Source organism: Mixophyes fleayi, chromosome 6 (assembly GCF_038048845.1).
Source record: "Mixophyes fleayi isolate aMixFle1 chromosome 6, aMixFle1.hap1, whole genome shotgun sequence".
In the NCBI taxonomy this organism is placed as follows: domain Eukaryota; kingdom Metazoa; phylum Chordata; class Amphibia; order Anura; family Limnodynastidae; genus Mixophyes; species Mixophyes fleayi.
This window is the reverse complement of record NC_134407.1, coordinates 174,789,437-174,813,036: the sequence shown is the minus strand read 5'-3', so window position 1 is coordinate 174,813,036 and position 23,600 is coordinate 174,789,437. Positions and strand designations below refer to the sequence as shown.

Here is a 23,600-nt window from a genome sequence, read left to right as displayed (position 1 = left end):
CCATGTCTTATCCCAGTTGGGTGTAAAAAGGCCAGGAAAGCTTCAGTCTCCTTCTCTTCCTGCTCGTAGTGGGACATATGTATGGATGGTCAACTGACTTTTAGCATTCGCGTGCACACACACTCTCCCCTCTACACCAGGCACATGCACACTTTAGCCCCGACAGGAGTGACTCTTGGGGATATGCCAACTTTTTATGCCAAGCATATCGGCAAGGTTCTCCTGCATTGATTAGCCTTGGTAGGCTGTGTGGGGACCTCATTTTTTGTCCCCACTACGACAAAGGTCTCCACAGTGTTGGAGTGTTAACAGGTCAGTGTACACCTACACACACCTACACACACCTACACACACCTACACCTTGGCAACTCCACCCTCAACATCTTCAACCTATTCTCTCCTCACACTCACTCCACTGGATGGCACCTCGACTCCTCACTGATAATCACATTCCCCCATAGGAGGCCCCTACTTATGGAATACCATTCCATGCTCAATTCCTCCCTCCGCCAGCATCCAAAGTTTTCTACTCACACCAGTCTCCCACCTAATTCCACTCTTTGGCACAGCCTTCCTCTGCCCACATACTCTCTCCGTGTTGCGCCCCTCTACATTTGGTTGTATTCTGTTACGAGAGCCCTCTCTCCCCCTGCATTCTTATCTCACCCCACCTGTGTCCTTGTATGATGCCTCTTGCATGTTCTGCATGGCACTGCAGAATTTTGTGGCACAACAATAATAAAACGACCTTTGATATTCTAGTTGTTGCTGAATCACAACTGAGGACTTTGTATCCTTTTGATTTTATAGTGTAGTAGCAGAGATATGTATTAATTGACCAGTGTTCACGCTGCCTGAAGGGAACATAAGTCTCCTGCTCCCTACGCTGTATGTAGTACTGACCCCTCCAAAGAGGAGGTGAGTTATGTCATTTATCTGTGGTTGGCCTAACTAGAGAACATGAAAGCTATTTGGTTTCTATGGTGACATTGAAATTGTGTACTTAAATGGAATGTTAGTGAAGTAGGTGTTCTTCTCAATATGCTGCTGTTAATGTTAGGTTGGTAATGATTTGAATGGAGTATCTACCGTGAAATACAAAATAAACAGGGTAGTGACTGACTCCGTTTTTTCAGGTTTGTCTCAAAAAGGGGAAAACATGAAGTTGGATTTTACACTCATTTGTTTTTTGTTTACTGAAATATGTAAGTACGAGATTTACAGACATAACTTATTCCAATACAATGACCTAGATGTATATGTATATTCTCTCGGTGAACGTGCTTCCCATGGTGTTGGAATAATTTATAACTGGACTTTGACTACAAGGGAAATGTAACCCACTGCTGATTTGCATTTGTCTGACTACTCCCATACAACTTATATGGGCTTGAACAAACCAATATGTATAGACTCCAGTGCAGCGAGTGACCAAGTAAAGCATTAGTGAACATTTGAAATAATCTCTGACATGACCGTTCTACAAGATGCATTCCGTAAGAGCACAAGGTAGGCCAAAGTGATCAGCTATCTTAAGCTAATTTAAAACCTTGAAACGATATATAGCTTCAATTAGCCTGAGCTATATATTTGGAAAGAGTGTGGCTTCATCTGTGTATTTAAAATAAGCCATGGTTCAGTATAATGTTTTGATGGCACCTGGGGCGCTGAATTAGGGGTGAGGAAGCACAATAATATCCATTATATGATGATCCCAATTGTAAAGCGCTAAATAAATGTTGATGATATAATACACACGTAACAATAAATAGGGTAATGTACCGCCTACTATAAATGATAGGGATATTAGAAGTCACCATATAAAAGGAGGAGACTGTAGTCAAACTGCTTTTATACAGGTCACTATTCTCTGAAGAGGCTTCAGATATCTGTAATACTTTAATGTGATGGGTGTATTGTTCAATATAATACGCACATTTTTTCCTAACATACGCTGAAGTAATGCCATCAGGACTAAATTTATAATCAACACTTACATTTTATATACATTATTTAGAGTAGTGTATACATTATATTAGCATTTGTTGTGTGATAAATACAAGTTTCATTAGGAACACTTGCGTATTATAAGAAATAATGACCCCCTACAGTAAGTTACAGCTATTACAAGTCACCTCCTGATTTCTGTGAGCTGTATAAATATTATATGGTCACATAACTATTTACTGACCTCTAATATCACTGTAATATACAATAGGGAGTGCATTATCTCATATATACAGATATCATTTGAGAGTATATTACCTGTAGTTTTATTTCACGGTTTATTCTAGAACCAGTTTCACCGAAGAGGAAACCTCACAGATCTGGTAAGTTGTTGCTTTCTATTGTCATAATTTTAGAACCTAATTGATCAATTTGGAGAACTTTATTGAAGGGAAGAGGAAAACATTGCCCAGTACAGGGTCAACCTCTGTCAATGTTCTCTTAGGCTTGTTTGAATGAAAATGGGTTTAAAATGACTAACATTTCCCCTTATCTAATCTGAGTTGATCTAAAAGTTACTATGGATTAGCCAGTGACATTTAGCAGCAGACTTTGTCAGCCTGGCAGTAATATGTACCTGCTTCTACTTTGCAATCACTTTGGCCCGAACAGCTAGATTAATTTGGTCCAATGATCTGTCCACTTTAAACCGTTTATGTAATTATATGATCTGGCAAAATGATTGGATCATCACACAGTGGTTTTAAGGCATACGTGCCAACTTTTTTAAGTTGGTGTCCGGGAGCTCTCTGTAGCAGGTGGGCGTGCGGGGAGCGGTGCGCCGAAATCGCGTCATTTTGGCCCCGGGAATCGCGCGTTTGTGATCTAATTCTGCCCGCTTCACTAGGAAGTGGGGCACTTCCTAGTGAAGTGGGCAGAATTCGGGAGATTGCCACACTCGCCCGGGAGACTCTCGCAAAATGCGGGAGTCTCCCGGACATTCCGGGAGAGTTGGCAAGTATGTTTTAAGGAATCAAGCACAGTAGGTTTCAAAGTTTCTGAGCTCCGAAAGTCTAATGCAGGTTCCCACTACAGATCAGTTGGGCTAAATTTCTTCTGATTTTAATTTTGTTCTCATCTCTTTATACTAGAGCTCCTGGATAATGTTAGTATTATCCAGTGTAGCATTGGGGAAAAAATGAACTGGAAAATTAAGTGGAATATACAATTGTATTGAATATTTATATCTTTGTGTTTAAAAAAAAAAAAAAAGTTTGCCCATCTTTTATGAAGGGGACAGTCTGAGAATCCTGGATGGAGCGTCTAATGTGGAAGTGAAGAGAGGGGAGCAGGCAGAGCTACGCTGTGCAATCCAGGGGAAGCCGCCACTGGCTGCATCATGGGTGCGGAACAAGAAACCGGTAACCAAGCTGGATATGTGTCCGAATGTATATTTCATGTTTAGAATACCCTCAACTGTCCAATTATTGTTGAGTCAATTCTATTTTTTTAAGCATGCGCGGGTGGTCTATGATTGAGGCACTTTAGTCAAATATTCAGGTCCCTACATAATGTGTGCCCCCCCCCCCCCACTCCTGTATACAGGGGACAGGGGTGCTTTATTGTTCGGGCTAACGCCCCTTTTGCCTATGTTTTAACGTATAGCTGGCTATCTACTAAAGTGTGTGTTTCTATTTTAGTCCACTGTACACATTGGTGAAAAGTGTTACAAGGGAAATGACACCGGGCGGGTTGTTTAATCTGCTTTCCTCCATCATATACACACAGGACATTGGTTGTAGTTAGATTAGGACATAAGTTTCTACTTCTCTTATAACACTGTATGTTGCATTTGAGGTTGTTGAAGGCCCTCGAGTATCTGTACGGACCTCAGATACTGAGAGCTGCTTGCTGGTGCGACAAGTGTGTGAGGAAGACGGCGGCAGTTACACTCTGTGTGTGCACAACCAGGACGGGAGCGTACAGCATCACACCAGACTGGCTGTTGTGGGTAAGTCAGCTTGGTAGAGGGTGACTTGTGGGACAGTCTACCAACATTTGAGGTCTTTTATAAAAATTGTTCTATGGGTAAATGTAGATAAAGAAAAACAAAAATAGGTGTTGTTGCTCAATATAATATATCGGACAGTTTTTTGTTTTATTTTCTTATTTTCACGGCCTACAAATCTATCCAGAGAGCATCTTGGTGACGTAGCCGATAGCAGCAAGTACAAAACGACTGTCTTAGATTATAAATACGTGTCTTTAAAGCACAGAAGAAAACCAGAGAAGAGATAATGTGTTTAGCAATCTTTGCAGGAAGGGGAGAACAAACCAGTTAACCAAGGTTATCTGATGGAGGAAACTTTGCTTTTTGTAATTTGCTCTATTCTTGACTTGCCTCAGGCCTAGGAGAACATGGTTGCAAAGAAATTGCTTTTTGTTGTTGTTGTTTACCTTGCAGAGCTTTAAGTTTCCATTCCTAGTTAAATTCCTTGTCCACCAACCTTTTATTGTGCAATATATGGTTACATGATCAAACACCTCTAGGAAAATACAGCCTGCGGGAGAGAGTGGATGTGTGATTTACAATCTGTCTGTGACAGCTGACAGTGCAAAGCAACTGTTTTTCAATGGCTGCATTGTATTGACATCTAAGTATCTGGCTATGATAAGTTGCTTTGATGCGTGTCAGATTGATCGTATATCACCTCCTCCACAAATGCCTTCAGGCTGTTTATGCTTTATTACATCACTATTGTAGAATGGATAGCGCATATATTTATATGCGTAAATCTACTGTTAAACGTTTGTGAAGTCTACCTGTGGCCTACTTACAAAGGAGGGAGCCATTTGAAATCAGTATTAAGCTATTAAATGGCCAGTGACTGTCTGTCATGCCATTTGTACATGGTGGATCTATCTACTAGTCCAGTGATGACTAACCTGTGACACTCCAGGTGTTGTGAAACTACAAGCCCCAGCATGCTTTGCCAGCTATCAGCTAGTTATCTACTGGCAAAGCATGCTGGGGCTTGTAGTTTCACAACACCTGGAGTGTCACAGGTTAGCCATCACTGTACTAATCTCATGAATTAAAATATATATATATATATATATATATATATATATATATATATATATATATATATATATATACAGCTCGCTAGCTCTGCCTGTATGTGTATAAAATATATATAATTGTGCATGGTTTTCTGTTCTTTCTTTTGGATTGAGTGTAAAAAACACATCTCTTTATTGCCATGCAGACCACCCGTCTCCACCCTCAGGAAAGCCGCTTATCTCGGCCTTGCAGCCATCTTCCCTCACACTCTCTTGGTCGGGGCCCTGTTATGATGGTGGCAGTGCTGTTCTGAGTTACAGGGTAGAAGCCAAGCAGGTCGGACAAGACAGTTGGAGACTGCTGACCAATACATGTGTTAACACCTCGTATCACGTGAGTGAAGGACTGTTGCCAGCACAACGTTACCAATTCCGTGTACGAGCCTGTAATGCTTATGGAATGAGCGAGGCTGGAGAGGAGTCTGACGTTGTTGCCATGTCTTCTGGAGGTGAGCTATCCTTTATTGGCGCACTACACTGTCAGCACCTGTTGTATTTAACCTCAGGGATGCCTATGTGTAAACAGCTTTGACGTAGACGGGGCCAGAAGCCACCAGTCAGAGTTTTGGAATGTTCAGACATCTGGTCAGTAACACATTTTATTAAATAGTCAATAAGATTATTTACAAAGGTTTGCTAAAATATTTGACAGGAAGATGTTACCTGAAGACAACATATACTTGACAGAGTTTGGGTGCTAATCCTACTGAAGGAGCTATACGTACTGCCAGTAACCTGGTTATTGTTAGTGCTAATTTTTCACAAATAATTGTTTATGGGCCCTGCCTCGGATTTGACACTATCAGTTGTCGATTGAAACTGGTGGATACAGTCCTGACTGCCAACATGGCCAGGTATATGGGGAAGAGGTTTTTTGGGGGGGAAAGATTTCACTTCTTATCCTGTGTGGGTGATCTAGAAATTCCAAAAGTTGTTTCAGGATCATTGAAATTTGAAGGCTTTTGGCCAATTTAAACTGTACTGATTTGTTTTGCTCCTTTATTTTCTTTTTATTGAGGGTTGTTAGGAGGGAGTGCATAGAAAGTAAGGGGAAGCGGCACATGGTATGAATATAATGTTACATACATAGAAATATTTGGTAATATATGCTGGAGACATCCTGTTGACCTGGAGACGAGTAGAGCCTTCTGATGGCAGCATTTTATTTAGAGAAAAGTCTTAGTTTTGGTCTTTGAGAGTACCACTAACTACTAGAGGAGGACATAAGTCAGGGTCTGAGCATATCTACTATATAAATGCCTAGTGGCGTGTGTAAAAAAACAAAACCAAAACAAGCTGCAGCGCCACCTGCTGGGCAGAGTTATACACTGACCTATATATTTCTTGAAGGAGAAGTGACAGTTGGGAGTGGTTGGTGGTTGCCGGGGGTGACAGTGGGGAGTTTTTAACACCTTAAGTAGTTTGATGAAGGATGTGGCGATAAAGATGAAGGATGAGGTGATGGAGAAAAATGATGAGGTGGTGACATGTGGACAAAACCACGTTAAAAAAGGGCACTTGCGTCGGGAAGTAACGCTCTTCCCCTGAAGAGGCCTGGGCTAGACCCAAATGCATGACAAGAACCTTTTTAACACCTTAAGTAGCTTGATTTGACCAGAATGCATGAGTATCATGCACGGGTTAACTTGTTTTAAATATATAGGGTAAGTGGGTCCCAGTGGATTTTCAAAGTCATGCAAGTAGTGTTCTAGTTTTTCATCTGGATGCAGCCTACAATTGATTTGGAACCTTGAAGCCAATGTTTGGGGATGTTATGGAACAAGCAATTGAAGGACCCAGAGGAATGTTAGTTCCCATAAATTTTGATAGTGTAAATACAAATTGCCACATAGGCTGTGCCGCTGGGTAGGTCCAGAAAATATAATGTAAGTCTGCCCCAACCCCCCCCCCCCCCCCCCCCATTGTTTCCAGCACAAGGGGGAGGCCTGTGGGAAAATATTATGCAGTCCAACTGGTTTCAGAAGGAGTAGTTTAGATAAGCCCTCAATTTGGTTCATACAAGGAGATATGTTATAAAATCCAGTGCTTTTTTGAGAGATCTAAATGAAACAACCATTGAAAAATTGCCTAAAAAGTGTTTGCAGGGGTCATGTCGAATGACAGAGAAAGTTTGTCACCTACAGTAAATATACCAGATGAAACCACCCTTTTAATAAAGACATTTAATATTAAGTTTTTGGGAGATCATAGTAAATGTTTTAGTTTAAATCCCCGAAGAGTTTCTTATTTCATCTGTATGCAGCATGTAGGCACCTGGTGTTGCAAAGTGTATAAAATGCATAGTCCTTCCCTGGGGCAGCCAGTTGCCATGTTGCAGCACTAATAATCTGACAAATTGGTTTATTTAATTGTTTAGCGATGCCAGGTATGGGGCAAATCCACCTGATTTGAAATGAGCCAACTCGCAAGCAATACCTCCAAAGAACAGAATGTTATAAACTCCACACAGATAGGGCCCTGGTTGGAATCCAACCCATGACCCCTGTGCTGTGCGGTATCCATGCTAACTACTGCTGCCCATAGAGAATAGAAGGATGGAGAAAGAGTAACTCCTGAAAGGGACCATGTCCCACCTGACATACTGTAGGCTACTTATTTTATCCTAGCACATTGATATTTTCTTTGGATTCTGTCTGATTGGTGAAGCCATCATCAGTTGAGAGATTCCCATCTGAAGACTTCTTGAGAGTAGAGATGCTCAGGCTTGGTTTTCTGAAAACCGAGCCCATCCGAACTTAGGGGATCTGAGTAGGCTTGCGAGCCGGCTCTGCACTTTCTTGTGTCCTCGGATGTGAATCGAGGCAAAACGTCATTGTTGCATTGTCGGATCTCGCAAGTTTTGGATTCCATAAGTACCTCCATCCCCAGGAGATCCAGTGCCAGTGCTCACACAGAAACAGGGGTAGCAATGTTCTTGTCACTTAACAAAAATTTATTAGAAATGACTGGAAATTAATGTTGTTGAGGTTAATAATGATGTAGGAACACAAGAGTCAAATTATGTGATTTTAGCAAAAAAAAATAGGAAACCGAAACACGCGAGGGCGGTTTTGCCATAACCAAAACACGAAGTTAATCCAGACCCAAAACACGGGGGTCAGTGAACATCTCTAGTTGAGAGTAACTGAATGGAGTACTGACAGAGGTGTGATATTGATAGCAGTGTGTTTCCATTTTATAGTTATAATACATGTGCAGTCACTGCTCTATACACCGGAAGTAAATCTAAATAGGAATAGTTAAGGGAACCAAAAATTCCATGTGCAGTTGAATGTAACTTTTTTCTTACTGACCATTGAAATATAGAATATGCATGTGTCATAGGTAAGTGATTCTACTTACCCCAATGTAACAGTTTACAATTTAATGTAGTCATTTTGCTAATTCACATTGTTCAATATTGTTGTGAATTCAAACTTAGTGTTTTAAATGAAACAACGGAGTGTAAACTAAATTATCAACTTATCTTTTAGGAAGTACAGTCATTGTACTAAGCTTTTCTTGTTCCTGTTCTGCAAGAACATTTTCAGTGAAGTGGTTCCGTTCAACACTGAACTTGAATGAATTTAACCCTCTAGTGTCTGCTAAATGAGGACCAATATCAATGATTTCAGCTATTGTAGCGGCTGCTCTAAGTTACTGCGCTACTACCCATCTAGACTAGCTGCGAATATAAGAGCAGTTGTTTCTTGCCTATATTCACCATTAGGGCATTACTAGATGGTTTATGCCCATATAATTGTGTTATGTGATGCAAACTTTTATCTGATGAGATGATCTTGTGGGAGGCAGTGACCTGTCCATAATTAGGGCTGCATGTGACAGGAGTCTTGTCTTGGTGTGAAGCAGGAAGACAGAGTAGTGATATTGGGCCCCTGTCACTGATACAGGAATATTGTGGCATCAAATGCTCCTCTGTATGAAATGAGTTGTGTACATCCAACTTGCTGCAGGATAGTATCCGCATAAAGTGTAGCAAGTCTGGAAATTGAAAGGAGAGGACAGGCTGCCCTTTGTTTCAACACACTTACCACACACTTTTCTGTCACCATAAAATTGTAGTTCTTGATAGAAGTGTTGGTGAACGTTGCAGTCCAGTAGGGAGCAGATGAGCTGCTAAAGAGGTAGAAAAAGTATACACCCGGGCCAAGCTCAGACATTTAAAATGCTGTAAGATTCTGACCTAAAAAGCTTACAATCTAATGGCTGACACTTGTGGTGATTGTCTCCTGGCTTTCTTTCACCCACAGATGTCGAGTCTGAATATGAAGAGCCCATTGAATACACAAAGGTCTCAATTAACAGCACTGACTCCGTGGACGACCTGTACGTTAAGCTGGAGAAGCTCGGAATGTAAGGTTTGATGGGGGATGGAAATGCGGGGACTGATCTTCACTTTGTTATCCATCTCTGATACCCTGTGTCCATAATGAAAAGAGGGGAAGCTAATTATCCTGGAACACTGCTGCCAGGCTTCCTGACATGCAAAATTTAGACTAGTCTTTGCAAGTGACATTGTTTGGTTATTACCTGTATAATGGAATTAATATTGGTATTTTACTAACAAGTAAAATATCTTAAAGAGAACAAGGTCTATTTTTAAATAGAATCCTTTATTAAAAACGCAAGAAAGTGTGTTTGAGCTATTACATTGGATACATTGTCTTACATTGGTGTGACAAACTTCACATGTGTTGCTGCTGTTTCCTTATAGCGCATAAATAGGGATGATGATGATACTGGTGACTAAATAGCTGTGGCTCAAATCAGTTGTGCAGCACCATCTAGTGGCCAGAAGTCAAATGGTAAAATACTACCATTATCAAGCCGAACATTACTACAGCTAGTTTTAGTCTTCTCTTCCCTGTATCCTGTTTCAGAAATATCAGAGTTAAAGAGAACACTTACAATGCACTATCCTCGTCAGCTAACCAGTCATTTTTATACACTACTTTCTGTGAATTTATGGAGTCGCAACTTGCAAAGGTGTGTGTGTGTGTGTATATATGTGTGTGTGTGTGCGGATCCGACGGGATCCGAGCACTGTTCGGGTATTTCCGGCGGCGAAATGAATCCAAAACGAGGCTATGACATCCAAGTCTCGCGTCGGATCTCGCAAGACTCGGATGTCATAAATTCCCCGCTTGCGGCCGCCATCTTCATTCTGGCTGAGATCAGGGAAAAGGGAGGTTGTAGTGTAGTGGTGCTCCTGTGTCCCGTGTCCTGCTTAATCCAGTGGTTAGTTAGTTTCTCCTGTGCTCTGTCCTGTTGATCAGTCCAGTGGTGCTTTTGTCCTGTGCTCTGTGCTGCTGAGCAGGGCCGTCTTTCCCATAGGGCACAATGGGCAGGTGCCCGGGGGCCCTGCAGCCCAGGGGGGCCCGTCGGAGGAAGCCAAAAAAAAAAAACCTTCCACCCACGGGCCCATATATATATAATCATTTTTATTTTTTTTTATATATAGGGGCCCCGGTGCACTGCTGTGCCCGGGGGCCCAAGATGGTCTTAAGAGGGCCCTGCTGCTGAGTCCAGTGGTGCTTTAGCCAGTGCTCTGTCCTGCTGAGTCCAGTGGTGCTTTGTTCTGCGAAGTCCATAGTTATTTTAAAATTAATAAAAAATCATAAAAAAAAATAAAAAAAAATTATAGAAAACTAATTAAAAAAAGAAAAAAAAAATTATACAAAAAAATATAAAAAAATTATTTAAAAAGTATAAAAAAAATCTAGTGCAATATATTCTTGCAGTCCAGAAATATTAGTACTGCAATACCTACGTTCACTGTTCTTGCAGTCCATAAATATTAGTACCAGAGATTTAACTATAATGGAGTACAAAAATTTGGAGGATAAAGTAGGGATAGATCAAGACCCACTTTCTCCTAATGCTGAAGCTGCTGCCACTAGTCATGACATAGACGATGAAATGCCATCAACGTCGTCTCCCAAGGCCGATGCCCAATCTCCTAGTAGAGGGCATGTAAAATCCAAAAAGCCAAAGTTCACTAAAATTAGCAAAAAAAGAAAATTCAAATAATCTGAGGAGAAACGTAAACTTGCCAATATGCCATTTACGACACTGAGTGGCAAGGAACGGCTTAGGCCCTGGCCCGTGTTCCTGACTAGTGGTTCAGCTTCACCCAAGGATCTAAGCCCTCCTCCCCCCCCCCCCCCCTCAAAAAAAAATTGAATCATGCCGTCAGCAACAACACAGCAAACAACTCTGCCTTCTAAAGAGATGTGATCACAAATCCCCAAGGCGAGTCCAAGGGTGTTGGTGTTGCGAAGCCTGACCTTCCCATCACTGTACAGGAAGAGATGGCTCCTTCCACCTTTTGCAGCACGCCCTCTGCATATGCTGGAAGGATCACCCACAGTCCAGTTACAGATTTGGCTAATGAAGGTGTGAATGTTGTACACTGGGAGGAGGATATTGATGTAGCTGGCGCTGAGGAGGAACTTGACGAGGAGGATGCTGATGTGGTTATCTTAAATGAGGCACCAGGGGGGGAAACAGTTGTTGTCCATGGAATGAAAAAGCCCATCGTCATGCCTGGGCAGAAGACCAAAAAATCCACTCCTTCAGTCTGGAGTTATTTCTATCCCAATCCGGACAACAAATGTATGGCCATATGTACCTTATGTAAAGCTCAAATAAGCAGGGGTAAGGATCTTGGCCACCTAGGGACATCCTCCCTTATACGTCACCTGAAGAACCTTCATAATTCGGTGTTTAGTTCAGGACCTGTGGCTAGGACCGTCAGCAGTCCAGGGACACCTAAATCCCTTGGTCCTGTTGTATACACACCAGCAACACCCTCCTCGTCAACTTCCTCCACGATCTCCATCAGAGATAGTCATGCCGGTGACATGGCCTGCAGGACTGAGTCCTCTTTAATCTGGGATTCTTCCGGAGGATCCTGCAGCGGTACGCCTACTACAACCGCTGCTGGTAAATCGGTCATCTTCCCAGAGGGGAAGTCGTAAGAACGCTACGTCTTTCACCAAACAGTCCAACAGTTGTTTGCCATGAGCACGAAGTATGACAGTAGTCATCCTATGGCAAAGCGGATAACTATGGCCGTAACAGCTATGTTGGTGTTAGATGTGCGTCCGGTGTCCGCCATCAGTGGAGTGGGATTTAGACAGTTGATGGAGGTATTGTGTCCCCGGTACCAAATCCCGTCGAGATTCCACTTCACTAGGCAGTCCAGAAATATTAGTACCAGAGATTAAACTACGTTCACTGTTCCTGATTTGGTTTGTTAAAGTGCGAATGTCCTATTTCAACAACATCAGGGTGGGTGGGAGGGCCCAAGGACAATTCCATCTTGCACCTCTAGCAAACTGCCATCCTGTCTGCCACTGCAGTGCCACTCCTAGATGGGCCACGTGTTTGTGCCGCCCACTTGTGTCGCTTAACTTAGACATCCAGCTACCTCGGTGCAACCTTTTGGACTAAAAACAATATTGTGAGGTGTTCAGAATAGACTGGAAATTAGTGGAAATAATTGTTATTGAGGTTAATAATAGTGTAGCAGTGAAAAAAAAATAAAAAAAAATATGTATTTTAGCACTTTTTATGCTTTTTTTTTTTTAAAAAAAAAAAAATCAGAACCCAAAATCAGAACCAAAACCTTTCGTGGGGTGTTTTGGTGTTTAGGGTTTTGGGTTCTTATATATATATATTATATATTAGTACCCCAATGCATGATGAATTTAAACTAAAAATTTCCTTACTTTAAATGTATCAATACACCATTTATCAACAATCATGCTGGTGAAATCTCCATTTCCTTCTTTGTTAGGAACCTGTGTTTGTAAATCCCATACATTCTAGAATTCTATTTATTCTGAAATACTATATTGCCTGTTGTGTCCTTTGCTAAGAAAATAAACCGTATAGGCATTGGTCATAGTTGAAAGTTGCGATATGGAAAATAGATGTGAATGCAATTCAATACATTTATAATCAAAGCAATAGGCGAAATAGCGGTATGACATACCACTGTAGACCAGCGCAATTCCACCACTGTATATAGGAACATTGTCTTTTGAGGTATGTTGCCTTAAATAAAGAATGCAAAGCACTGACCCCTTTAAAAAAATAAATAAAAAAAGTCTGCCTGAAAATGGCCAGTAATCCTAAAATTACAAACCAACAGTGTCAATGATTAAAAGACCGTGCTACCTTGTACCTGTTAGTAAAGTAAATGTCCGGTGGAGGGTAGAGGGATAAAAAATACATTTCTGGCCAAAGAAAAACTTCTGTAATACTTTTAATTCTTTTTCATATGTGACGGATCCTTCTTCCGTCCCTCTGCAGAAACTCGCCCGCCATTTTATTCTTATAGCATTTCCTCTTCAGGACTGTGTAGTTATATCTTGCTCCTGTGTCTGTTTCAGGGGGAAGTTTGGCCAAGTGTACAAGCTGCAGGAGAAGGCCAGTGGAAAGATCCTGGCTGGGAAGTTCTCTAAGGTGCGGAAACAGATGGATGTGGCAAATGCTCGAGCAGAGGTGGAGTTGATGAACAAACTCCATCATCCCCGGCTTGTGCACTGTGTGGCTGCTTTCCAGGAACCTGGTTGGGTGATTCTAATTCTGGAGTAGTGAGTTGTTTCTCCTATACACTCAATCTATATCCACATGGACTCCTCCACATCAGTCTTCCTTCATCTTCGTGGATTTTTCATCTCCTTCATTTCCTCTAACTCTGATCCAGTCTCCTCTATCCCAACTGTTATTTATTTTAACCCGGTTCCCTTCTAAGTATTGCAGGTGGAGAGCTGTTTGAACGGATTGTGGCAGATGATTTTGAGCACACAGAGATTACGAGTGTCCAATACATTTCCCAAATTCTTTCTGGGGTGGGATATATGCACCAACAGAGCATTGTTCACCTGGACCTCAAACCTGAAAATATTGTCTGCATCAATAAAGTCAGCACGAAGGTCAAAATCATTGACTTTGGTCTGGCCAGGAAACTGGGTGAGCTGTGGATATTTAGGGACATATTTTGGCATATATGGAAACGATAGAGGAATATTTTCTGTATCCATTGAATATCTTCACATAAGAGAGTTGTTGGTAGTTCTGTAGTGTATGCACTAAAGAGTTTAGTTTAGACAGCGTTAGAGGTAATTGTAAACTGATGTTCATGAACAGGAGTAGGCAGATAATTCTGGGAACTGGTTCATCAGCAGCCATGGTAGGATTAGAGTGAGTCTAGAAATAATACACACAAACTAGAAAAAGCGTGATGGATCTAATGGTAATCCCTGTCCTTTTTGTCTTCTGTTTTGCTTTTAGAACCCGGTGTGCCGGTGAAGGTGTTACATGGCACGGCTGAGTTTGTCGCTCCTGAGGTCATTGCGTTTGAACCAGTTGGGTTCACCACCGACATGTGGAGTTTAGGAGTTATTTGCTACATTCTGTATGTTAATTTAGTTATCCTAAAATACATCTGTTACCTGTGTTCTCAACTCTCCTCCCAGTCCCTGTGTCTTATCTTTAATCACTGCACACTTTCATTTCATTTTGCCTAACTTCCTTCACTTTTTCTTTTTCTATTATTAATATTCCCCAAGCTCATTCATATGCATTCCAGAATGTTACCCAATTAAAATGTATGTGAAATGCTCAACTTAGAGGAACATATGATGAGGTAGAAAAGCAATATAAGCTATATGTTATTGGTGATGGCTAGGCAAGTGTAAGTGATGAGCCGATCAAGATGAGTGTGTATAAAAACTGAATGAAAGTTACCCACAAGCTGTGGTGCACCATTAACATTGACCCTTAGAGTAATGTCACGTGGGTATTTAAAACACCGGCTTTACGCACAAATTTAAATAGTCAATGCAGTCTCCTAGTGATGGAGACTATGAAGCAGCAATCTGAGTGTATAAAGGGTAGAACCAGAGTCCTTAATTACTATATGTCGGTGTTTTAGCAATTACTGCGCCTTGTGTTTTATTCTTGTTTTTTTGTTTTTTGGTGGATGTAGTGGTTTTTGTGTGTGCTTTTGGGGTTTCCTTTTTTTTTTTTTTCCTTTGTTTACCACTTCACTGAGTGCCTGAAAGCAGAGCTGGATTAAAACTAGGGCTAAAGGGGCTACAGCCCAGGGGCCTCGGGCAGCTGGGGGGCCCGCTGGCATTCATCAGATCGGGGGCGTCCCTGCTCTGTGCTCCGACTGTCACCTGTTCAAGGAGAATGGCAGGCAGTTAACAGCAAATGTTATGCTGTTAGCTGCCTGCTGTCACTGTAGTACTTACGTGGCACGCAGTAATCTCCTTACTGAGGAGATCTCGTGAGTGTGAGACTGAGTCATAGCCTCACTCTCACGAGATCTCCTCTATAAGGAGATTACAGTGCACCGCGGAAGCACTAAAGGGAGTGGAACGGAAGGAGGTAAGCTCACAAGGGGGGGGGGGGCTCACGGGAGGGGGGCTAAACGGGGGGCCCTCACAGTACTCTTAGCCCGAGGGCCTCCCTTCCCTTAATCTGGCCCTGCCTGAAAGTCATCTAATAACCCCCCAAATACTTCCTAGTGTTATCTTTGCTGCTTCACTATACTGTTTAGAATTCCTTTTATTTGTATCTGCTCTTTTTTTTTTTTTCTCCCTCTCACCACCAACTTTCTCTGCAGGTTAAGTGGAGATTCCCCCTTCCAAGGTGACAATGACACGGAGACCCTGCAGAATATCACCTCTGCATGCTGGGAGTTTGATGAGGAGACAGACGCTGTCCTGTCGGACTCTGCCAAGGACTTCATAAGACGGCTGCTGCAGAAGAACATGAGGTAGGGAACTTGGTCCTACGATGAGGAAAGCCCGACCTAATAATGGTTAAAGAATACAGAGTAAAATTCCCTGGTGCTCCACCACAGTATGAATAATATATCTGGAGATGTAATAGCAATTTTATATAGTTTTATATTGCAAAATAAAAATAAAAACACTTATTTTTATTTTGCATTATAAAACTATATAAAATTGCTATTACATCTCTAGATATATTATTTATACTGTGGTGGAGCGCCAGGGAATTTTACTCTGTATTCTTTATCTTTGAATGGTAGAGAAACCATTTAGATCCCTCCAGGCAGCACCCCATCTACACAGTACTAATCACAATTTCAGATAGACAGCGCTTGGTATTTGTCCAATAATAATGGTTAAAGGAACACTATGCTTGAGATCAGCCAATAATTTAGGAACCACTAATTTACACGTTAAAAATCCCAAGAAAACCTCCTACACTATAGCAGCAACAGCAGCTGCTAAGGTGTATCGGCCAACCTTGGTATGGGTAATAGTAATCAACCAAAAAGAAGAATGATGCTGATATGTTTACTGTAGCTCTAAAAAGTAATTGGTATAACTCAGGACCTTTAAAAGTTTGTGGAGAACCTAATCATAATTAAATGTAAAATATATATTTAATTATTACAAAATCTGGATAAACTCTTTGAAATATATTAATCTATTAAATACAGAGAGGAGCATATAAATTATATTTTATTTTTCAACTATCTGAAGACCTAGCTGCATATATCAATATAGTAATGAATACAATGTTCATTCATAGCAGTTCATGAAGACCGTCTGGCTGTAATATAGGTATGGAAATACTTTGGTATATTTGGCAAATAAAGATCACCCAAGATGTTAAAATATGTAATGAAAATGGTGATCTCTCAAATGGCCGCTTGCGTGTCACCAGTTGGGAACACACAGTTCCCAAATAACAAATAGTGACAAAATGTCTCAATGATTCCTCCAATCTGTTGTCAAATTTATAATTTGACATTCATTTTGCTGCTCCCAAACCCTGCTACTTGAACTGGCTATTCCCTTTGCCTCCTTTTAGCCCCCCCTTTAACCAGAATGGTAAATATTGGATTTAGCCAGGCTAATTTAAAGGGACAAAGGAGGTTATTGGAATTAAATATGTCGAGCAGGAGGACTACACTTGAATTAAATTCATTACAAGCTACGCACAATATTCACAATGGGGCATTTCTCCCTTTCTCTAGGTCTCGTCTTACTGCTGGCCAGGCTCTAGATCACCTCTGGATCAAGGACAAAGGCATTTCCAGCAAAAAGACCTTGTCTAAGGAACGCATGAAAAAGTTCCTGGCAAGGCAGAAGTGGCAGGTGTGAATTTCTCCTCATTGCTAACCTAAATAGCACAAGTAATGCTATGATACAGCACGGTGGCTAAGTGATTAGCACTTCTGCCTTAATTGGTTGCTATCAAATTGACCCTAGTCTGTGTGTGTGAATGTTAGGGAATTTAGACTGTAAGCTCCAATGGGGCAGGGACTGATGTGAGTGAGTTCTCTGTACAGCGCTGCGGAATCAGTGGCGCTATATAAATAAATGGTGATTATGATATGATAGGAACAGTCATAACAAAAAGGATTTCCATTGCATTAGTACACAGATTCCCAGCATGGGACTAGTGTTCTTATATATTTAATTTAATTGGCTAAACTTTATTCACATCCCTATTCCATTATTCTTGGTTGTGTGTACACTGACTATAAGTGATGTTAGCCCCCACTTGGACTAAAAATACACTTTTATTTCTAAACCACTATTATACCACTTATGTTCTCATGGAAACTTGTTATTAGTTTCATTAGCCTATCCTTTTTACAGATGATTAACAATTCTCTGGCTAATTAAACATAGGGTTTCCAAATCTACCTAATAAGCGTTTAACTTGCTAATAGCTTTATCAACATTATGAGCACATAGTGTGCTAAAGTATTTCTTTTGCCACACCTTGAAGTACAACAGGGACCAATAGGATGACACGATAACGAGTGATGTGCGCGATGACTCCGCACCTGCACAAGCTACCTCCAATCACAAACTGTGAGCTTGTCATTAAGGGCCGCCTCCAGTAATGGTGCAAGTGTTTATTGCTGCATCGACACAGATTACCCCTACAAGGTGGAGGGGGAAAGGCGGCTCTTGCCATTAATGGCATCTCCTGCTTGGGGATAAACAGATGATCTCCCTCACCGCCTTTTGCCTGCTGTAAATTCAGGACTGTCCAGTACCTATCGGGACTGTTGGAGGTTATGCCACGTGTAGGGGCACAGCAGAAACTGGGTAATGAGCGCAGACGCAAGGGTCACATTGCCACGTTATTAAAAGTAAACATAATTAAGGTATATTGGATCTACACTGTGGAGGGAGAGTCTGTATAGTCACATGAAGTCTGGAACTACTGCCGTTATAGGGCCTCTAAACCATAAAATATAAGTATACCTTGAGCGAACTTGAATGATGTAGCATTGTATGCATGTTTGTTCTGCAGCTAATTGTAAGCTATTACTCTGCATATTTAAGCTAAAATGGCTGATAACGATCTCCTTTATTGGTATTGGATAGTACTCTGCATTTACTGGAACTCAAAAAAGCTTTAATAAGTGTATTAAAAATCTATATTGTGGAGCCTTTTTTATTGCTTTAAATCTAAATATGAGGGAAGGTACCATGACTATTGATGAGACGATCAGTGGATTACTGCTGAAAGTGGAGCCACGCCCCACAAGTGGATTTACCACCCCATGATCCTTTCTTTATCATTCAAAAACCTGAATCACTATGTATTAAGTTCAGTGATGCCGCTGTGTTTTTACTGGGCTCCAAGCAGTGGCATAAATATTTCTCTAAGTCTGTAGAATACATGTAAGGAAGGGCGTGTCTACTAACACTGATCTCTCCTACAGAAAACGGGTAAAGCAGTCCTGGCACTGAAGAGGATGGCAATGCTCAGTAACAAGTCTGATACCAACTCTGCATCATCAACCACAGAGGGTGCGATATTAATCATGTGCAAGAACGTTTTCTGGCATCATATCTAGAACAGAAGGATGAACTGAGTCATCTGCTATATTGTACTCTCGAGCCTCATTCTGCCTAACGGTCATAACCATGGCACGCTACGCATAACACAATTTAGAGCTCCAACACATATGTCTGTTCATTTCCATATCCTAGCTTTCTACTTCTCCATGTAGTCTATAATCTTCTGCTTTGTTTTCGTCTCACTTCTTCTGATTTTATATAGTGTGTGTTCTAGCACTATATATTACTTTTGTCCCTTTCACTATTTCTTCTTTTTTTTTTTTTTTAAACCTTGTTCTCATTTTTAGCTGAATATGATTAGGTTTGTGATTATTATTCAACTATTGCATGTTTTGTGTGTAACCAGTTTTGAAGTGAGTTTGTAATAACCTGTAGTTAATCAGAGCATTATAACTGTAGCAGACGCAGAGTATTTCAGCTTTTGATATAGCACACAGATTTTGTATCTCTGGTGTGTTGCCAGGTTATTAAAAGTACTGAACCCACCAGCAAGCTTACCACATTTGCAACTGCTACTATCATGCAAATGGTTTATTAAGGATGGTAACGCCTCATCCGCATTAGTGTTTGCTGCTGTAGGTCGGATACTCGGCAGGAGCTGGTCATACCTCATCGAGAAGAGGGTTTCCTAGGGCAACATGCAAGACAGTCATGTGACACTGCCAAGTCCCTGGCCACTTGCAATAAATACTACACTGCAGCCAGAAGAAGTGTGTTTCTGTTTTGGGCATACTTGTTGGGAGTTGCTCAACAGTCTAAGTAGATCAAATAACTATAATCCATTAAAAAAATATGATAAACCTTAATGAAAGACCCAAGTCGCTGGGCTTGAGATTTGGGATCTGTGCACCTTGTGACAGGGCCTTGCCATGTCACTATGTGCCTCAGCTATTTGCTTGCTATATCTTGAAAATAGTGTTCTGTGGTTGATCGTGTAAAACTCTGTTAAAGTTAAATACGTCAAGATAAGGGCACCATTTTCTAAAAAGAAAACTACTTTGACATTACGTTTTCAAGCCGCTAGACACAGGCTACTTTGCTTCTCAATTGCTGTTACTGTCCTTTTTTTTCAGAGGGCTGTGAAAGTAAAGAAGTGTTTAGCTTCCTGCAGGAGCAGCTTCAGAGACCTCCTACCTTTTCTTCCACTCTACAGGACCAGACGGAAGTCGTAGGCAGCTCTGCTCGGTTCCATTGCCACATTGAAGGTCAGGAGCTACTTGTGACTTCCGTAAACATCTTAAAGGTGGCTGAATGCCTAACAATGTTTCCAGGGAATAAAGAGGGACATTTAGGATTAGTATAAACTGTCCTTCCTCTACCCTCTGTGTTAACCCATAGGCTCAGACCTTCTCACTACTGTTATATATAAATTAAAGGTGTAGTCCACTTACCTGGGAACAGGCTCCTAGGACATCTACTTGTTGCTCGAGAATCTGTGCCGGGATGTGCAATTTCTAAGGGAGATTTTAGCTCTGGATCATTTTATGAGATAGAATCAAACTACTGTGGATGGTGTGGAACATGATTGGAAGGCTGTGGTATCTGTCCAGTCTAACAAGTCATTTGTGACTGCATTCTGGCCATAGAAGCTTAAATCCTGGGATGCCACGGGTTTCCAACTCTGAGGTCACTCCTCTCCTGCCTACAGAATAGTATGGGGGAAAAGGTGATCTCCCATAACTAGAATAATCTTGGGGTGTTTGCCCTTAGGATCCGCTCCTTTCATGGTCAGGCACCAACTCATCCTTTCAGGCTCCCTGGCTCTACTGACTGCAATTCTCCAGGAGCTGCCTGGAGAATAGAGCAAATGGGATATTGCCACAATATATATTCTATGATTTGTAGGGAAGAAGTTAGGCCACTGGGTGGGTGGAAAGATTTATTTTGTGCATGTGTTGTTTTTTTTAAAGGCTAAGTGACTTTATCTGGTGGTTTAAATTTCTCTGTTTCGTTCTCCGTCCTGCAGTCCACTAGCAAAGCATTTTACATAATGGACATATTTTCAAGTACAAAAAAGTACACAAAAGGCTAAAGATAGTTGACAACTATGAGACTGGAAAATTAAAGCAGAGATAAGATCAGAAAATAAACACTTAGATGTGTCGCTTTTTCCAAAAATCACCTATCTACATCAGTTTCCAAAGCAAGTAGTAGATGATTAACCATAGTATCCATACGGAACACAATAATAATTTCCTACTTTTCCCTTTTCTGTTTTTCATCTATACAAAATCTCTCACTGACCACTTTGCCTTTCCTCTCCATTTGTCGCTAATCAACCCCATCTCTCACTACCTGCCTGGACACATCTCCCTCCTTAATCTCTTTGTAATTTTCTTTCCATCAGGTTTCCCAGATCCTGAAGTCCTATGGTTTTACTCTGGTTCCCCGATCCAAGAGTCCAAGCGATTCCAGATTGAGTATGAGGATTCGGGCAGCTGCACCCTTGTTATATCTGATGTTTCTCTTAATGATGCTGGTGTGTACACATGCCAGGCCCTGAATGCTCATGGAGAAGAAGAAAGTGCAGCCAAATTAACTGTCCACTCCCTACACGCAGAGCGACAAACAAGAGCAGGAAATGGGAAGTCTGCCTGACGTGATGGGCTGATCTCACAATCTAGATCAAATATTCTATTCATGTGTGTATCAAGCACTCTTAGAAACTGGAGAATTTAACTGAGTGTAAAGGCAAAGGTGTGCACGGATAGAATGCATTTATTGGTACACAGCAAATTAAACTCCGGGCATTACATTTAATGTGCAATGCACGCAAATGTTACCTATTGTGCAACACTATATGTATAAGCTGCTCACCTAGAAGTATAGAAGTGGATTCAATCTGTCTTTATTCTCTTCAGACTGTCTTACTTATTGTACAGATAACTTTTCACTTCCATGAGAATCTTGGTGAACTAAAGTTCTTATGGAAGTGTGATTTGTATTTGCTCCAAATGGAACAGCCACAATGAACAGAGAAGGTTCCAAGCAATCAATTACAAATATTTCACAAAACTACAATTTTAAGTATATTGATCTTAAGTTCAACAAACTACTTCATAATGTGTTTCATTTAATATGACCTAAACATATTGTTTGTTCTACTATGACTACATTGTAGCAACAATGTGCCAAATATCCTTGTTATATAATAGCATATGAACTGACTGATCAAACTTTCAGTTCATGTGCTCTGGTTTACATTATCTCAACCTATGGCAGTACCAAAAGACATGTTTTATATACATTAATTTTGCTTTATCCATTTAATTCTTGGTAACGGCAAAAGTTGTCCTCTTAAACGTCCGTCAAATGATAGTCTAAATAGGCAAAAGAAAAGATGTTACTATTTGCAGGAAGATGTCACAAATGATAATCTTGTCTTCAAGTATTGTGCCGTGCGGTGGACATCATCAGAATGCATTGGCTACACTGTCTGTCGACGTTACCATTAGGGGGGCAGACTTTCTAGAAATAGGTGCTGCCCAGCATATTTAATTTCAGCATGATTATACTTAAGAAAAATGTAGTTAAGGAATAATGGTCTGTTTTGTAGTATCCATTTTGCATTCCATATTCTTCATACTTCTGGTATAAATATATTGTACTTACTGTGCTCTGGTAGCAGGGGATTAATACTTTTTGTACTACTGAGTTTTTATAGCATTTAAATGTTTTTCTATCATTTAAGCTTTATAAAAGTGATAAACTATGGACAATAAAATAAACAGTTATAAAATGGTAACACTTTTTTGTTTTCTGTATCCTTTGAGCAATTTAAATGGTAAATGTGGAAAGTTAGACCACATCTTAAATATGAGGAACGGATTAGTGTAAGAACCACCTAAGAGAACTCACAATATTTTGGAGGCAGGCAAATTCATTCATAAAAGAAATGGAGTAATTACACTGTACAGAGAGAGAGGAGAACTAGGTTTATTTTGACTTTGGGAGGGAAAAGGTGCCTTAGAGGTGGCTTAATTAATTTGTGTAAATATATTTAAGGGAAAGGCAAAGATTTGTCAAACTCTCCATATCAAGGATCATACAGGGGACAAAAGATCAATCAGTTGTAAGTGGAAGGAAGGTTTCACTATCTGCATAGGATGGGGTATGTTGTAAGGGTGGTTAAGCTCTGGAAGGCAAATTAACTGATAGAATTTTAAAAACGGACTGGATGCCTTACTTAAAAAAAAAACAAAAAAAAAAACAAACAAACATGTATATTTCATTAATAAAGTAGAATCTGGTGTGATCAATGGAATTGATCAGATTGCCTTACTGGGCTTAGGAAACACCTGTGGACCTTACAAACTATGTAACCTCATGAGTTCCGTTATGATAAGACTCGAAGGTCACATGCAGCCAGTGTTGGAGTGCGGCATGATTGGCTCGCCAGATAATTGGTTCCTGTGCTGATTGAAAAAAATTTGCGGGGAAGCCTATTTAACAAGGATTGTGGCTTTACAAGTACCACCACAATTCTCTCTGTTCTCTCAGGATTGTTTGGTTTAGGGAAAACAGCGCTGCTCTGGAATGCATAAATGTATAGATAAAGTTTCCAATATGGGAATGCAGGGGATGAATTCCAGAAATTTCCCCAAAGAAACACAGATTTAACAAAATAAT

The 23,600-nt window shown here is 40.8% G+C and overlaps 1 protein-coding gene across 1 annotated transcript in view; it reads left to right on the top strand.

The window, feature by feature from the left end:
• Positions 1–22,014, top strand: part of LOC142094812 (myosin light chain kinase, smooth muscle-like) — a 42,004-nt gene extending 19,990 nt beyond the window's left edge. Inside the window, exons 6-18 of the mRNA XM_075177350.1 lie at positions 2,295–2,330; positions 3,241–3,368; positions 3,805–3,958; positions 5,217–5,519; positions 9,342–9,444; positions 13,491–13,694; positions 13,856–14,073; positions 14,395–14,518; positions 15,734–15,886; positions 17,123–17,243; positions 18,833–18,920; positions 20,045–20,176; positions 21,319–22,014. Of these exons, the coding sequence (XP_075033451.1) occupies positions 2,295–2,330; positions 3,241–3,368; positions 3,805–3,958; positions 5,217–5,519; positions 9,342–9,444; positions 13,491–13,694; positions 13,856–14,073; positions 14,395–14,518; positions 15,734–15,886; positions 17,123–17,243; positions 18,833–18,920; positions 20,045–20,176; positions 21,319–21,569 (2,015 nt within the window). The 3' untranslated portion in view covers positions 21,570–22,014. The remainder of the gene's footprint in view (positions 1–2,294; positions 2,331–3,240; positions 3,369–3,804; positions 3,959–5,216; positions 5,520–9,341; positions 9,445–13,490; positions 13,695–13,855; positions 14,074–14,394; positions 14,519–15,733; positions 15,887–17,122; positions 17,244–18,832; positions 18,921–20,044; positions 20,177–21,318) is intronic.
• The last annotated feature ends 1,586 nt before the right edge of the window (positions 22,015–23,600 follow it).